This window comes from Pimephales promelas, chromosome 13 (assembly GCF_988280905.1).
Source record: "Pimephales promelas chromosome 13, fPimPro1.hap1.1, whole genome shotgun sequence".
Taxonomy (NCBI): Eukaryota; Metazoa; Chordata; class Actinopteri; order Cypriniformes; family Leuciscidae; genus Pimephales; species Pimephales promelas.
Window position 1 is genome coordinate 5,692,820 of NC_142781.1, and position 18,517 is coordinate 5,711,336.

Genomic DNA, 18,517 nt, shown 5'->3' on the forward strand with positions numbered 1-18,517 from the left:
GTAACCGAGTACGCTACATGGATACATCATGTAGCATATGGTAAATCAAATAAACACAGCTCATTGGAAAAACATGCCTCTACCTACATTTTTTTCAACACTCCAAAAACATAACTACAGTATTATACATACAATTCACTGCAGTTTTCATCTGAAAATAATACTAGAGGCAGTAAAATGACAACTTTTATACCCTTTTCACACAAATGACGAGTACTGGGGCAGATTATAATATTGTGCAAGGAACCATGCAAAAGTCTATGTTAAAGGGTTAGTTCACTCAAAAATTAAAATGCTGTCATTAATTACTCACACTCATGTTGTTCCAACCCCGAAAGACTTTCGTTCATCTTTCGTTCACAAATTAAGATATTTTTATGAAATCTGAGAGCTGTCTCACTCCTCCATAGGCTGCAAGGTAATTTCATCTGCCAGCTCAGAAAAGTTTGTAAAGACATCATTAAAATAGTGGCTCAACAGTGGCTCAACCATAAGTTTATCAAGCGATGAGAATAAATTTTATAAACCCCCCCCCCCCCCCCCCCTAAAATAACAACTTTATTCAACTCTTCATTTTCTTCTGTGTGGGCCTTTGAGTGAGTTCACAAGGGCGCCATGCCGTATGTGCGAGAACTGAGAAGATGGTGCAGATGGGTCTCGATGTAGTGTTTAAAGTGATTCTTAGTGTTGTTTTTGGCGGCCTGTTTTAATTTTAGTTTTAGTCTAGTCTTTGTGTCAAGCTGACATTTTAGTTTTTGTTAGTTTTAGTCATGTTCATACTCTTTTTAGTCTAGTCTAGTTTTAGTCGACGAAAACTGATGACATTTTAGTCTAGTTTTAGTCGACGAAAACCGATGACATTTTAGTCTAGTTTTAGTCAATGAAAATTGTATTTTAGTCTCTTTTTAGTAGGCAATTCTATTTAACCCAGTCAATATATAAGAAGCCTACCTAGTAGTCGGCTAGCCTATAGACGAAACCAATTTTTTTCTTTTAGCCAAACCCATTTCAAACAATCTTATCTTCTTATATTTATCTTCTTATATTATTGTTACCTTATAGACTCAAGAATGCATCCAGGAAGACGCTCTGAATTGAATTTACAACATTTATTTTACCAACCAAACATGTTATAGCCTACACACATGATGAAATTAAAGTTTTTCCAAATGTCATTTTTTCTTTTTCTCCCAAAGACGAATCCCTTTCTCTGTAACAGACTTAACTTTGTTTGTTGTCATTTATGCTAACGCCTGTTTCACACATACCCATTTGCAGTGCGTATTTTTCCCGCACCCAGTAGCGGTTCTAGGCACGGGCGAACCGGGCAGTCGCCCTGGGCGGCATTTCTTCATGTCACATGGGGGGCGGCACGAGCAGTTAAAAAAAATACTCTGTGCCGCGAAGTTTTTCTATTTTTTATCATTTCGATTCAATTATTGGCAATGGCGCCCCTGCTTGCTGAGAAGGTGCCGTGCGCAGAAGCGATGTCAAGGGGATCTCCTGATTAGTTCACGTATCGCGTCTTTTGCGCGCTCGAGGTCGTTATTTCAAATCCTCTATGTTTCAAATAGGCGCACGGGAAGCGCGCTCATAAACTTTTCAGTATGGGAGTGCACGTGCACCCAAACACGTTTTTTTTTCTCTTCTCCGTAAATAAATCTTTTAGCAAAGCTACAGCAAGCGTTTTTCTGTGGTGGAAATACATAAGCTACTAAAACTCCTTTGTCGTTGTGGAGAGCGCAGTGTAATGAGTGCATGGTGCTATCCCAGATAGCAAACTGACATTGAATCAACGTGGAAATATGACATCGAAACAACGTTGATCTGACATTGTTTTGCTCATCGAATTAACGTTGAACCAACGTCAGATGCGTCATTCTTTCAAAACTAACGGAAAATCAACTTGAAATCAACGCGTTGTTTCAACGTTATGAAAGCAAACCAATTTTCGATTTCATTTAGCTTTGAAGAATGCCGCGTCTGACGTTGGTTCAACGTTAATTCGATGAGCAAATCAACGTTGTTTCAATGTCATGAGAGACGTCGTTTCCACGTTGATTCAATGTCAGTTTGCTGTCTGGGATAGCAACGACAGCCATGGGAAAATCGGTACGAATTTTACTATTAATAATAAAAGATAAGCTACTGTGCATTATAAATGTCAGGAATGTATCTTTATTGACTCATTCTTTTTATAGAGATGATTTAAATGCTGAAATATGAGGTTTATCTTTATATAAAACGTTTTTTTGTGTTAACCTTTTTTTAAGTTTAGTAGGTAATATAATAGACACTCCTTTAAAAGAAATCTTTAATGTTATTAACTTGGTGAATTGATTTCACTGTGTATTAGGCTTTTTGAACAAGATTTTGGTCACCATATTATCTGATACTTTTCATAATGATCAACTAAAATGAACTTTAATTATGAGTTTTCATAGCCTATAATATGCGGTGCGTGCATAACAGCAGAGCAGAGATCTCCACACTACCTCAACAACGCGACAAAATGGATGTAGGCTAATTTAAAATACTGATTTGAAATAAAAAATAGAGGATAAATGTTGTGATTGTGGTACAGCCGTAGATCAGTTGCGCACTGCAAACGCAGCACATGTGAAACCAATAACGCGCGCTGCTCCTGCATACTGCAACACGCACCGCATACACGCTACACATGGAGTGTGTGTGAAACAGCTGTAACTCACGCAACTGCTTCTTCTAAATAATGCCGCGAGTGGGGCTTGAGGATCTGAAGTCGCATGCGTTTGCACAGTGCGATCTAATGCAGCCCCTGAAGTGACACAGGAAACAGAAATGCTGCATACTAACAATGCAAGTAGGCTAAGCGAGATAACGTTAACATTTCGTCTCGTCTCGTTTTGGTCAACGAAAATGAAGAGACATTTTAGCATAGTTTTTATTTCTGTAAACCACATTTAGTCTCGTTTTTATTCGTCAACGATATTGCATTATACATTTAGTTATAGTCATCGTCACACGACCTGCATTTACGTTGCGTCTCGTCTCGTTTTCGTCACGTGATAAAGGTTTGTTGACGATGATATTTAGTCATAATTTTCGTTGACGAAAGCAACACTAGTGATTCTAAAGTGTGCATTTCCTGGATTTCTGACTCGTGAGAAACCAACGATAAAACATATAAGTGCCTTACCAATTCCGCAAAATGAATGGCTTACCTTTCACACTTTCCCATCAAATGATCGTGATTGTCAACTTCTCAGTTCTTGCGCATGCGTCGTGGCACTCTAGTGAACTCGCGTCAGAGGCCCATACAGAAGAAAATGAATAGTTGAATAAAGTTGCTATTTTTTTGTGCACAAAAAGTATTCTCGTCGCAAGGTTATAAACTTATAAACCACAGCAGTCACTTGGACTATTTTAACAATGTCTTTACAAACTTTTCGGTCTGGCAGATGAAATTACCTTGCAGCCTATAAGGAGTGAGCCAGCTCTCAGATTTCATCAAAAGTATCTTAATTTGTGTTTGGAAGATGAACAAGTCTAATAGGTTTGGAAAAATATGAGGGCGAGTAATTACTGACAGAATTTAAATTTTTGGGTGAACTAACCCTTTTAGCGTGTGTTCACACATGCAATTTGGTTATCTTGGTTGTTCTGATCTGAGCCAAAAAAGAAAAAAAATACATTTAGTCCTTTTTTGCTTAGTGTACTTTCATCATTTTAAGGTCAAATATAAAGCTACAAAAAGAAACGAAACGGCTTTGTATGATGTGTATTTTTTGACGGAACTTACCGAACATCCAAAACAAGGCTGTGTGCTGGCCTAAATGCATCAGCTGAAATATAAACTGAGAAAAGGTGTGCCAAGAGTTCCTCCGCTGCATACAAGCGAAGATCTGCTGCAAGGAGACGGTATTTCCAATGGGCAACATTTCGACTATGACAAGAAAAACCAGGTGCCATTTTTAGGGCCGCATCTAGTGACATCATGTCCTGTTATTGATTTGTTTTAATGTCTTTGGTCCATATTGCGTTCATATATCCATCAATCCACACAGTTCTTCTGGAAGAAGACCGACACTCATCTTTTCAGCGGTCTCAATCCGCTTGTTTGGTGCGCACCAGGGTTCAGATGCCAGTGTTCGCATTGATTCAAATGAACATCAAAATGCTGTGCTACACCATCGACGTCGTTGCATGTCGTCAGTGGCTGGCGGTGAGGACGCTAGTGGGCGTTCACACTACTGGTTGCCTATAGTAACGTGTGAGAATGACATTTTACAGATATACTCCATGTTGTAAACGAGTCAGTTTTACAATACAAACATTTTGGAAGGAAACTCTTTGCCATTGTGTCAATTTATCATAAATTATAGGACAGTTGCTGACCTCTAAAATGAGCTTCTCCATCTTGTCCTGATCACGTGCGCTCCACTGACTACACAACTATTGGTTGTCGCTCCTAAAAGTTGCTCTTCATTTGCATAAAGTTGAGCAGAACTTCTCAAGGCACTGGACACAAGGTCGCTGTCGACAGAAACCGCCTGCTCTCTATTAAAATAATTTGTCTTGCTTTGTCACTTGTAGTGTGAACCCAGTAACACGGCAAATTGCACCAGGATTTGTTCTTAATAAAACCAAATCTGCCAAGTGTGAACACACCCAAATATATCATCATGATGATCATCCTTATTTTTTGTTGTTGTCATAGCAGAAATGAAATAGAATAGCATTTTAAGATTACAATCATAATGAAATCAGCATTTTGTTCAGCCAAGGAAATCTACCCTTTACAACATGTCCAAGGCATTTTAGTTAATTGCCTTTAAAAAAGTGTGCAGAATTTAAAAAAAATAATAATAATAATTTGAATACACCAATCCTGCATGCTTTCCATTGTGAGTCAACTACAAGACAAATACTTTGTCTCTTTTCGAGAGCCTTTGACACCTTTGGAGCTCTGATTTATCTGAGGACACATTTCATCTATAAATAATCTTGTCTGTCATTCCATCAGAAGTGTCAAGTGGGTACGAGAAGGGCGAAATCTAGTCATGGCTTGACAACTACAGTGGTCCTTGAAGTGATGCTGGTGGCTTAAAATGTGTCTCTGATCTCCATGGCAACTGTGCAATCTCTCCGTCTCAGCCCAGCGATCTGGATGTCAGAGGTTGCAGCGCTCGCTAAACAGAAAAATACATTTACATTCAACTGAGCTGCAATGTGGCATAAGCACAACAATCATGTATTTTAAATATTTTGGTCTAAATGGATTGCATTAAATGATCATGGAAACAAATTCATGGCACAAGTTCATTAACAGTAGTTGTGATGTTGTAGGGCATTTTGGATGGTTCCTTGAGATCTAAATTGGTTAGGGTGGGGAAGGCTATTTGTGTCAGGATTGTGCATGTGAGTTTCATTCCAGGGCAGAAAAATCATAAAACACTGTATGAAAAGAATCAGAGATGGAATATTAAATGGCTACACATAGACAACACCACTATAAAACTGTAGGAGACATGCATACAAGATGTGACACTGAAGACTGGAGTAATGATGCTGAAAATACAGCTTCACATTACAGATATACATTTTAAAATACATTAAAATAGAAAAAAAAGTTATTTTAGGATGTAATAATATTTCACAATATTGGTAGTGTATATTGACATATGATGCACTTGTATCATTTTGTTTCAAATGTGTCCTCTGATAACATCAAAACAGTCTCTATACTGGAGGGCCTTCTGTGAGCCTGTGAGGGTTGCCATGGGAAACAGTAATTAATTAACCATGAACTGAAGGCACCTGTTCCCAATTATACACTAAGCATCCTCTGAGGAAGGTGAGTATGTTCTCCCAATGAAAGAAATACTCTTCTCATATCCTCCATGTCTGCATTGGAAAAGGTCATTGATTTGAGCTTGTCTTATCTGCATATATTGAAGTTGCGCAGACCCAAAACTTTTATCAACCGTGGATCATCTGTGAGTTGGGGATACTGTATGCATCAGCAAAAATAAAATGGGTGTTTTGTATGCTATAATTGTATCCTAGTTTATTTTCAACAGAATACATTGCTATATAGACTAAAGGGCTATTGTAGTACCCCAAAGTAATGCTAAGTGCAATGCTAGAAGGTTCGAAACCTGGAATGTCTTGAACGTTCACTTATTATGTACCACGTCACTAGCCTGGCTAACGCCAGACCACGTATCATTGAGAATGAAACGTGGTCTGGAAACCACATGTTCGTTTTCAGGTATTTGAGGCGTGGTTTGCGAATGCCCAGAGCCATGTTATTGGGTGCTACGAATGTCTATCAAATGCACCTGTACGTCTATCAAATGGTGCTCCCTGTGCTCCCTCCCCGTTCTGTGATTGGTTCCCTATTTTAGGGGGAAAATTTGGTATCCAGACTGCCTAGCAGCGTGAATAAAATCACCCAGGCTACCATGTCACCCTTTTCAGGTTCAAATGCTCCTTCAGATCCCAAAAGGAATCAATAAACGCTGTTAATATACACTCATGGAAGCCAATGTCTTGTGATTGTCAAAACATTGGGTAACTAAACAGAATTAAGTTAAGTGACAACATTTTACAATGTTTACATGGCACAATGACTGGTAGGGTACTGTATTTATTAGTGCTTGACACAGATTTTACAATTTCAATTCATAAGCTTTTTTGATTCCAATTTTGATTCAATATCAATTTATTGGTACAGTATACCTGCATGTAAAATTTTCTCAAGGTAAAAAAAAAACAAAAACTCAACTAATGCTGTAAACATACAGGGAGCCCTGTCAGCTGGTATTATTATTAAATAGTTAAAATTAACAACTCAAACTAATAATAGTTATCTTAGACATGTAAATCTGCTTCCCTTTCAGTCGGTCACATTCGACGCCACGCCGGACTGACCGAAGAATAGGAATCTCACAAGAGAGGCCAATCTACTTCGAGTCTAACTCATAGACTATAAAAAAATATGGACGTAGTATCCGTGACGTCATCCATAGGTTTCTGAAGAGCGTTTTTGAAGACTAAAGTGGGCGGGGCCGGCCGTCGCCATCTTGGCAGTGCGTCACCTCTCGTCACTACCGGATAAATTAAAATGGGCAAAGAGGCGGGACGCGGGGTGGAGCTGAGGTACTAATGCTAGCGTCAGTGGGTCACGAGGACTGGAGTTGAGAACCCCTGGTTTAATTCACTTCCGTGTTGGCTTCAATAGAGATACGGGGAGGTTGCCCCTTGGTCTAACTAAACGAGTCAATGCACATTGGGATGCAATATTTGCATCAGCTGCTCCGCTTCGCAGACTGGCTATATAATGAGCAGTGGGTGCGTCACTTTTTTGTTTCGGAGCCGAGCGGCTCGTTTGTTCCTGCTTTAAATCTTCAGTTATTCTACCCCTTCTGTTTGATCTTGGTGTTACGTCACTACAGTGAAAGTCTGATTTCTCTCATTGAACACTAAAAAGTTCTTCTGACAGCTGGTGAGTGGTGCGTTTTAACAGAGCGCTGAAAAGCTATTCTCACAACTGGTGGGTGGTGCACTTTCAGAGAACGCTGCACTGAATCCCTATCAGTGTTGCTGGGGCCATTTCCCCTGTGTGCTTCAGCACCAAGAATGAGTTTCTTTCCTAAAAGAGCTTATACGGGTTTGAGTTTGTGTCCTTTTAAAGATGATATTCAACCCGTGTGTTTCTGGATGCGGTCGTAACCTGGTTCCAGGATGGTTATGATCACTGTCTCATGTGTTTGGGCGTTAGGCACTCTGAGAGAGCTTTTGTGGATGAGTCATGCACCCACTGAGTTGCGGTCAAGACTCCAGTACCTCCAAAGAGGTGGGGTCCCCATACCTCTGCCTCGATCCCTGCCTCCTCAGAGGCTTACTTCAAGCTCAGTCTTTGTCAGGTTAAGGACATCCAAGCACATCCTGCCCCAGCAGACAGCTGCTGCTTCCATCCGACCTCTGGTCGCAGGACCCCTGTCTGCTCATTGCCAAGGGTAGCAGCAGCAGCCTCCATCCAAGCAGCATCATGGAGCCGGTCACAAGAACAGCATCCAGTCCGTCCAGGCTCCCTCCAAGCACTAGTCCAAGAGGTTCTGAGATAGTCTACCAGGAGATGGAGAGAACAGCTCTTTGAGAGATGGTCTCCGCATCACTCCCTCCCTCCGGGTGGAGAATCCTTAGTTTCATTTTGTTTCTTATATTTTATCTGACGCTTTTAACCAATGTTTTGTTCCCAAATTTTTAATAAAAGAGCAGTTTCCAGTTTCCGATCTCTGGATCCCAAGGGGGCAGGAAGAGCAGTGGACAGTGCAGAACCGGACCACTCTCATCCTCCTTTTCTGTCGCCACCGGGCCGGTTCCCTGCGTTCCACCTCGCTGCTCCACTGCGGTATGCCTATGGTCCTGCTTGCACGGTCTCTACGAGCCTGGCTAGCGCTCCCCAGTCCGTCTCACTAGGCTCATTCAGACCATCAGTCTTGCCTATGCGATTCAGTTCACCCATATGTAACGGAGGCCAGCTAGTAGTTGCTGTGCAAGTAGAGCGCCTGACTCTCACGCCGGAGACCCGGGTTCGAGGCCTGCTCGGAGCGGGGCGAGTAGGGACCCGGGTGGAGGGGTTACATTGGTGCCGTGACCCGGATGAGAGTGAGGTTTAGGGGGGTGAGTGTAACAGAGGCCAGCTAGTAGTTGCTGTGCGAGTAAATCAATAGGCACTCTAGCAACAGACGCTAGAGGCTGCAGTCTTTAGCCTCCTTGTTAGAGCGCCCGACTCTCACGCCGGAGACCTGGGTTCGAGGCCCGCTCGGAGCGGGGCGAGCAGGACCCGGGTGGAGGGGTTACACATAAGCCCCTTTCACACAGAGATTCCAGAAAATACACGGATAATGTGACCCAGCATTTGTCCCGGAATTGTCTGATTTCGGTTCATTCACACTGCCAGTGATTTGCCGGGATCTGTGTGTGTGTTCACACACAACCCGTAAAAATCCCGGGAAGACACATGACGTCAGGATGAGACGTATAACGGACGCGTCGAAAACATGTAAACGCGCATACCGTACACGCACTGGTGAACGATCTCAGCTTCAGTATGGATAGTGAGGAGCTCCTGGTCTCTGCTTCGCTCCAGTTTGCAGGTATTTGTTCGTCCTTTCTTTGTTGATGACGAACACAAACTTTCTTCTAAGAGCAACAGAGTCACGCGATGGCACGAGCGTCATCACTAAAGACACCCTTTACGGCATTGGTCCTGGCTTTTGTTCACACAGCGCGCGTTCCGGGACTGATTACGGCAATGTTACTAGGTCCCCAACCTGGGATCAATCCCAGAAGCAATCCCAGGTCGTGTTTGCGTTCACACAGAAGGCGTTCTGGCAATTTACCGGCAATTTCCTGGGATCAACTCGCTGTGTGAAAGGGGCTATAGAAACGCAGAAATGAATTTTCGAATGCACCCCTGAAAGCTTGAAAGCTTGTGCCTCACGCCAAATGCGTGACAGTTGGCCACCCTGCTCCCGGTGTGCTGAAAAACCATGATCTAACCTTTATCTCCATACTGAAATCTCAGTTGGCCTGACAGTGATTTATTTTCCCTGAATCATTAAATTATTGGTGTCCTGTATGCTGACCTAGAGGCAGTATTCAATACTTAACAAGCAGATAGCAAGGACACAAGAAAACATTGCTGGAATAATAGTAACGCAGCACATCAAAAACAGCAAAGGGGCAAAAGCTGTGCAGCCTTAACAAATACTTGCAGTGTAAGAGCTAAGTTGATTATAATGGTAGCAATGCAGTTTTCTTCCATCACCATGCACCACTCTGTCCCAGTGTGAGAGTAAGTGGAGATTATTGTGCTTAGAGTAAAATTATGTCTTAATTAATTGTTTAAATAATGGGTGAAGGGATTAGAGAATTCAACACACCGTAACATCTGTTATATTATTCCCCTGTGAAATAAAGTGACTGAAAGGATTTTGAGTGCGGATATTCTTGAAGTAATTAAATAGATTAACACAAAAACATAATACAAGATATGAGATGAGAAAACGTGGTGTAAATGACTCTGTGGAACCATAAAAAAAGGCCTACACTGGCTGTTTGTAGTCAGAATTGTCCGACTATGTAGGAAATTAGAGGAAAGGCATTGTGTTTTTGCTTATGGTGAAAGCAAAAAACGATTATGGTGAAATAGAGAAATGTACACATACAGGGGTTGGACAAAAAAACTGAAACACCTGGTTTTACTACACAATAATTTGTTAGAATGGTGAGGGCCTCATTTTGCATCCAAATACAGCACCAATTGACAGATAGAAGTCCTTCACAGTGACCAGAGGGATTATGAGCCCTTCCTCTTCCAGAACAGTGTCCAGGTCACTATATGATACTGGTGGACTCGCTCCTCCAAAACACCTCAATAATATTCAGATCTGGTGACTGTCAGACCATGGGAGATGTTCAACGTCACTTTCATCTTCGTCAAACCCTTCTGTCACAAGTCTTGCTGTGTGTGTTGGTGCATGATCATGCTGATACACGGTTTGAGCATCAGGTGCTCATGACCCTCCAGAAGGGTTTGGTAGTCCTCGGCAGTGTCGTGTCCATCAAAAACAATCAAGATTGTCATGATATTGGAGCTCAAACCATCACTGATCCACCCGTGCTTCACTCTGAAGATTGGCCGCCAGGCATATAGATGTGAAACCTCCAACATTGGCCAGTGTTTCAGTTTCATTGTCCAACCCCTGTAAATAAGATCTAAATTGCCACAAGTGCATATTTTTATTGTCATACTTCAGGGAAGTAAGTTTTCAGTTTTATCATCATATCATCTATTTCAAATAAAAAAAGTATTACGCTGTTCATGGCCATTTTTTTTTTGAACGGGAACAATACAAGTGACCTTTTTTAGAAAAGCTTAGGAATACTTCACTTCAAAATGAAAATTCTGTCATCATTTACTCACCCTCAAGCCTGTATACATTTCTTTCTTCAAAATATCTTCTTTTGTGTTCAGCAGAAGAATGTTGGTAACCGGACCCCAATGACCCACTGATAATGGGGTTGACAACTGTTTGGAAATTCATACAAGTTTGAAACAACTTGAGGGTGAGTAAATGACAGAATTTTCATTTTGAAGTGAAGTGAATTATGTTTAAAAATGTCTCCCAGTAGTAATGATGACATTGTGGTGGTGTTCATGTGTGCTAATCTCATAAATACGATAATTTTGACATGACTGAAGGCAGTACTGTTATAATCACATTCACTTACCTTTTGTCTGTGTCTTTGTGCATTTGGTCACGGATGGTTTGGAATGTTCAACTTATAATGTCGAGGAAGTTCCTCTCTTCCTCGCTGCAGTGTATGCCTGCAGTTGGGTCAGAGTGATACAAAAGATTTGTGTAATGTTGTTCCTTCATTATGTGCTGGGCTTTGCAGACATTGTCTTGGAGTTGTTTCCATTGCAGGTGCTCGGCTGCCTCATGCAGTGTTGGAATGCTGACATCCAGTAAATGTTGTGAAATGCTGTCTATACTGACTATTCTTGTAGAAAAAATATAAAAAAAAGACTTTCATGCATTTAAGAGCTATACAAAAAAAGGGGGGCACTCGTGAAGCATCTACAGTGTATAAATCTGTAAGTATAATAATATATTACAAATAACTTGTGATTTTATTATTTAATCAGAATACATGGCTACTTTCACATGGCCGTCAATGGAGAACAATGCTCTTTGTCCGCACAATGGTGTCCTATTTTCTTTACATGCGATGTATGATCTTGTCTTTGTCCTCTCATTTTCCCCTTTGTCTTATCCTTCCTTATAAATCCTATATTTTTGCTCTCACAGTTTGTCGGTGAATGTCTTTAGTTCCAGTTCATTTTGTTTGTATTGTAGTGCTATCTCGATGGTCAGTGTAATCCGGGATGAGGCCGTTGAGGTATAAGCTTCCGCTTCGCACAAATGTGTATGGATACAACTCTTCTCTCTGATCTCCGAGGTTAACTGAATGTGCACGTTTCCCTGGTGTCATCTGCTGATTGATAGGTGGGCTGAGGTTTATTTCAGCGGACAGCTTGCGGTTGATCGATGCAGCACGCTGGAATTTGTCGTAAATGTCGACACTAAGTCGCCGACGAGTCTCCTTAAACTCAGCGGACACGTTAGCAGTCCACTCAGCGGCATGAGCTCGAAACTCTCCTACCTATGACAAAAAGAACAAGATTAATATTCTGAAAAAGGTTAGTGTGCCAAAAATCATGTCATGCCAGACCAGTATGTTTTGTTTTTTTTTTTTTGTTTTTTTTCTGAAATACAAAGGGGGGATTTTTTTTATATTTATTTTTTACAATAACTCTATTTCCATTCTGATACAGTTCATTGTGGCCATGTGTCAAGCTCCAAAAAAAAAAAGCTTTAGTATATATACTCCATTCCAAGTCTTCTGGTAGCTTTGTGTGAGAAACAGACAACAGTTAAATTCAGTCATTTGCACAGTAAAGTAGCCTATATGGAAAAATTGTCAACTTTTGCTTAAAGCCAAATGGCATAGGTTCTCACATGTCTAAATCGAACAAAAAGGAGAATGACATTTGAGAGCTGGAGCTGAAGGGAATATTATGTGTCTGTAATGACTTATTACATTTTGGTCAGTTCTTTACACAAAGCTATCATATGACTTCAGAATAGTTAGTAAATGAGTTTAACTGTATGGATATTAATGATCTATGGCTCTTTGATGGTGTTGTTTTGCCCTTTAGAGCTTGACAGACATGCTGACTGTGAACTGCCACTGTAAAAAAGCAGAGCAAATATTTTGCAAAAAATCTACTTTTGTGTTGATGTAAAAAACAAAAAAACAAAAAACATATGGGTCTGGAATAATGAAAAGCAATGTGATATTTCATTTTGACAGGAAAACTGGAGTGATATCTGATACCCTAATATAACCATAACTATAATATTTAAAAATAAGAAAAATAAATTGTGCTTTGTATTTAAGAATATATAATTTCTGATAATAATCTTGTTTACAACAAGTGACAAACTATTGAAGTCAACAGTAACTCATTTGACTTCTGTAAATTTACATTTTTAGTGATCTTATTCACTGGGAATTGATTTTATTATGGAAATATTGGAGTTCTAAAGTAGAATGAAGTCAGATGTAAAGGAATGGTTGCAGTTGATAAAACATTGCAATGTTGACAAACATGATTCTTCAGAATAAAATGGTCTGATTAACAATTTACATAGAAATTTTCTCACGTTATGTCAATTCCATTTACACACTGTCTCTGAAACTTTCGTCCGTCATAAAACAATTCGGATCGGGTTCGATTATCTGTGTGTTTTGTATACGTAGCAAGCATTTTGAGAGATGTTTTGACAATTCAGAGTCATCAAATGACGAATAGAAAAAAACGCATACGAAAATTTCAGACTAAGGGCCAGATGTACTAATGCTTTAGCACCCACTCGCAAAGTGCGCATAAAACCATGGCGAGGTATGTACGAACGGGACGCACCGAGATTGCCTGTCACGGGAACTGAAAATGGCAAAACGTGCTTTTCATGTCATGCAAGGGATGGTCAAGGGGAAAGTGGGAGTGTCACATAAAGAGATGGGAGGGGAAATGTAAACTGTGCCTAATTATGTATTCCGTGTTATGTACAGAAAAAGCCGGCGAAGCGCGCCTCTATTTTGCACTGAAAATTCTCAGCCTCTTAAAAGCAGATATAACATAGTGTAACCCCTCTATGGGCCTCGAACCCGGGTCTCCGGCATGAGAGTCGGGCGCTCTAAAAAGGAGGCTAAAGACTGCAGCCTCTAGTGTCTGTCGCTAGAGCGCCTATTGAGATCAGGGGAGTGAGGTTTACTCGCACAGCAACTACTAGCTGGCATCCGTTACACTCACCCCCCTAAACCTCACTCTCATCCGGGTCACGGCACCAATGTAACCCTTCTATCCGGGTCCCACTCGATCCGCTCCGAGCGGGCCTCGAACCCGGGTCTCCGGCGTGAGAGTCGGGTGCTCGGGTGCTCCTCTAACAAGGAGGCTAAAGACTGCAGCCTCTAGTGTCTGTCGCTAGAGCGCCTATTGAGATCAGGGGAGTGAGGTTTACTCGCACAGCAACTACTAGCTGGGCTCCGTTACATTAGGAAGCAGGTTTCTTGGCAAATGCCTCCTGGTGAAATGGGCAGCAGTAATCCGAAGACATAGGCTAAGGAGAAGAGCTAAAAGATTTTTGCCACACTTTTTCAGTTGAGTGAAAACGAAATCATTAAGCATTACAGATTAAGCATCTCTATGCAATATTACAGTTACTGGAAGAAATCAAAGATGACATCGAATCTCTGACTCAGCATTCACGTTCCATTCCAGCAGAAAAATCTGGATCATTTCAAACAGTCATAGCATCACCAGTGAGAGGAGGAGACCCATTCAATTGCACCTTTAAATACAATTTAAAGCAATTCACGGTATAGTGGGTGGGGACAGGTGCTGATTATCTGATGAACTCCAGTTTGGGACATAAAACGCACACTGCCGTTTCACATCAAGCGCTTTCTGCTTCTTAACGCTGCGTTCGCAAATACGTACATTTGGCCCTCCGTGAACAAGGACCTTTACAGTGCATTCAAGGTAAGCAAACTTATGTCACATACATTCTGTTCCCTTGGCATTACTAGTGCCGTGCTCTACCAGTTGAGTTACAGGAACACAATTTACCATGCAGAATAACGTTAAAAACATATTAAACGCTTAGTAGAACATTGTCCCGGAAGCAGACGCACTCTGTCAGTTCAAATGTAGACTAAAAACACATCTCTTTGACCAAGCATACATAACACATTACAGACATTACATTCCCCTAAATCCTGATGTACTTGTTACATTATTAGAAGGATGGCGTCTAGGCAAATATTAGTCTCTCTGTTTATCCTGAGGTTTATCGCAGTCCGTCAGATCCCGGTCGTGTCAAGATCTGATGAAGGACCTGAGCCTAGACACGGCGACAACGCAGTCCTGAAGTGTCAACTAGTCTCTGCCCTGTGAAGGCCTCTGTTCAGATTAAACGTTGTCGGTATAATTTTGATTCAAGTGGCTTTACAGTAATGATAAATAATTTTTTACATGCCTGCGCACATATATATTCAAACAAGCACACCTATAGACTAAACACGTGATGTGCATGGAATTTTCGTGGGTTTGCGTTTTTTGAGGTTTGCGCAGAGCTGTTAGAACGGTGTCGTGTAAGCAGCCCCTTAAGTCAGGGGTCTCAAACTCAACTTAACTGGGGGATGCTGGAGATAAAGTCTGGGTCAGGCCGGGCCGCATCAAGTATTTAAAAAAAAAAAATGTATTTAAGTATTCCAAAAATGGAACACAACTGATCCAATCTTCTCAATCTTTATTATTAACGTTTCTTCAGAACTGTTCCTCTGAATTTGAACATTCCTTTCTGTACATGATTGGTTCTTCATGAGCTGTCCTTCTGATAGTTGAAGTTCATTTTACAAACTTTCTTTGTCTTTTTCTTATACATCTTTGTGATGATAGTCATATTTGCTTTTTATTTTCTTTATACAACACTATTATATTGATTTTTTTTTTTCTTTTTTCGGAAGGCACATTTCCTTTTATTATACTTAGAAAAACAATTATTGCTTTTGAAATACAAATAATTCTTTCTACACATGTATAGTGTCTCAGGCAAAGTCTTACTGACTTTGCACATATCAAAGCAAACCTTCTTATCAACCGGTTGGATCAAAGTTCAGTTCACAAATTTTAAAATGAACTAGTTCAGTTCATATTTCATACTTCAAAAAATGAACTAGTTCATAGTTCTTTTTTTTTCCATATGTTGCTGCGAGCTTCTTTTTTATTATTATGCTATTATTATTGCCACAGCCCATATAGAACCACAGATAACAATTATTTTATCGACGGGCAAAGTTTGCACAGACATGTAAGATTTTCTCATCCTCACCGACCTCATAAAACCCTTTTAAATGATCTTACGACGCCTCCTCGCTCCTCGGTTCACAGACACTAGAATGAACGAGTTCACTGTAACGTTCATCAGGCAGTAATACAAGAGGCTACGTTCAGTCCACGTTCGCCCAAAATATGAACGAGTTCATGAACTATCGTTCATTGAACGCGTTCAGACACAACACATATTACAAGCTCAAAAGGATTATTCTCACATTGTTTTAGAGCAGGGGTATCCAACACGTCGCTCGTGAGCTAACGGTAGCTGTGGCCTGATTCGATGGTAGAAGCTCGCCTTGGGCCTGTTCATATATCGCGCTCACATATTTTTCACGCTCAAATTTGTTTCAAATGTATGCGCGCATCAAGCACGCTCATAATTGAAGCGACGCGCTCATTTTTTCCAGGCGCAGTATATGTTTGTACTTCGTGGTTGTCTATGACAACTATTGCAACAAACCCACCGTAAGCTGTCACAAGGCTATCTGGTAGCCCATAAGGAGGAAAAAAAAACAAAAACGCGGCGAACGCACCGGCGGGCCGCACTCACATTAAACTTTAATGTCAAGTGGGGGGCCACAAAATATCATCCCGCAGGCCGCGAGTTTGAGACCTCTGCCTTAAGTTAATAACTAATGATCTTTGCAACGGAAGTGAATCAATATGTGGTATAAAGTGTATTTAATAATGCTCAATCATCACTCAATCGTTCACTTAATTATTTCATTAACTTTAACACTGCTTCATTGTTACTTATTACTCTGAGTGTGGATTATATAAACACTGAACAGTGTTAATTTAATACTGCCTATTTTGCGATGTAGAACAACTGTTGGATTTAACAGTAAGTAGGGTTGGGTATCGTTTGAATTTGAACGATTCTGATTCCGATTCCTTGTTTCGATTCCGGTTCCTAACGATTCTCGATTCCGATTCTTTTAAGAAGCAGGGTCAAAAAAGTTTAACTAACCTTGCTAACCAACGGTCTTTCTGAAGGAAATAATCCTTTCTGGAGGAAATACTCCTGTCACAAATACACAAATTTTGCATTTTGCCGAGATTTCGTTATTTTTAGAAAAGTGAAGCCACACTTTGGACCGCCGACGTAAGGTACTCATGTTCGACACGCGCGGTTATGGCAACACTTCCGGTAGACGCTTCTTTGTTGGTGTTGTTCAGCGGTTTCTTCTTCCGCTCGGTGGACTGTGAATATCGAAACTAGGAATCGAAGTTTTAACTTTTGAACGATTCCGGGAAAAACGAAAAGTTAGTCCCGATTCCAATCGATACTCGATTCTCGATACCCAACCCTAACAGTAAGTGCACATATTGTAAAACAAAGTGCAACCTAAAAATTCTTATGGGTTTGGAACAACATGAGGGAGAGTAAATGATGAAAGAATTGTTATTTTTGGGTGAGTTTTTTGGGTGAACTGAGTTTATTTGTGGGTGCAGATGTTGTGTGAAGGTGGCATAATTGATTGCATCACATGAGAACACACCTCCTCCTTTGTTTTCTTTGATATGACACGAAACCAGTCTCCAATCATACTGAGAACAGCGGCGAAATATGCTAAACCAATCAGGATCCAGAACCAGACCAGGGGCTTGTAATAGTCCAAGTACTCCAACTCAGAACCACCTGAACAAACGAGATATGATACTAGAATCCTTTTTGCAAACAGCTGCAAACATGCAGTCATGTGTGTCCTGTGTTAATGCTCACCACTGCTTTCTTCATGGAGGCGTCGCTCACCCTCGCCCGCAACAAAATCTCCAAAGCCAATGGTTGTCAAAGTAATGACGACAAAGTAGATGGACTCCAGTGCACTCCAGCCCTCAATGTGTTTGAATATGACGGCCGGCAGAGTGACGAAGAGGAGACAACCAAAGAGAATGAAAAGAAAAGTAGAGATCACGCGGATCTTGGTTTGACTCACGTTCCACTTCTGAGGAGAGAAAAAAAAGTATGCATGGAAAGATGTAGGAGTTAATCGATGGATGGATAGATAAACAAATAAATAAATAAATAAATAAAGGGTTAGAAAAACTCATTTTAAATACAATATGTGACCAGTACTGGCAAAATCAGTCGCAATGGGCAAATTTTGAAAAATGTGTTATTGTATTTCCCATTCTCTATTAAACAATCTTCAAAATGATGTATGATTTGTTGGAATCAGACACAAAAAAAAAAGTCGATAGAGTCAGCAAAGTCAATTTTGAGAAAAATAAAGTTAAAGTTTTCTAAAGGTTCCAAAACAAAATCACCTAGCAAACATACCTTAAAATCCCTGGTAAAAACACCACTTTTGGCACACACCAAGTCAAAACCAAATATCTATAGGAAAAATATACACTCACCTAAAGGATTATTAGGAACACCTGTTCAATTTCTCATTAATGCAATTCTCTAATCAACCAATCACATGGCAGTTGCTTCAGTGCATCTAGGGGTGTGGTCAGGACAATCTCCTGAACTCCAAACTGAATGTC

General features: G+C 40.6%; 1 protein-coding gene and 1 long non-coding RNA gene across 2 annotated transcripts in view; both read right to left on the reverse strand.

Annotated features, from left to right (window-relative positions):
* Positions 1–590: 590 nt before the first annotated feature.
* kcnk2b (potassium channel, subfamily K, member 2b) overlaps positions 591–18,517 on the reverse strand; it is a 76,179-nt gene continuing 58,252 nt past the window's right edge. Inside the window, exons 5-8 of the mRNA XM_089118373.1 lie at positions 17,748–17,970; positions 17,524–17,663; positions 11,287–12,222; positions 591–5,171 (exon numbers count right to left, since the gene is read on the reverse strand). Of these exons, the coding sequence (XP_088974499.1) occupies positions 11,896–12,222; positions 17,524–17,663; positions 17,748–17,970 (690 nt within the window). The 3' untranslated portion in view covers positions 591–5,171; positions 11,287–11,895. The remainder of the gene's footprint in view (positions 5,172–11,286; positions 12,223–17,523; positions 17,664–17,747; positions 17,971–18,517) is intronic.
* LOC148975135 (uncharacterized) overlaps positions 6,616–18,517 on the reverse strand; it is a 199,050-nt gene continuing 187,148 nt past the window's right edge. The window contains exon 2 of the long non-coding RNA XR_016145969.1: positions 6,616–10,757. This is a non-coding gene — a long non-coding RNA (uncharacterized LOC148975135). The remainder of the gene's footprint in view (positions 10,758–18,517) is intronic.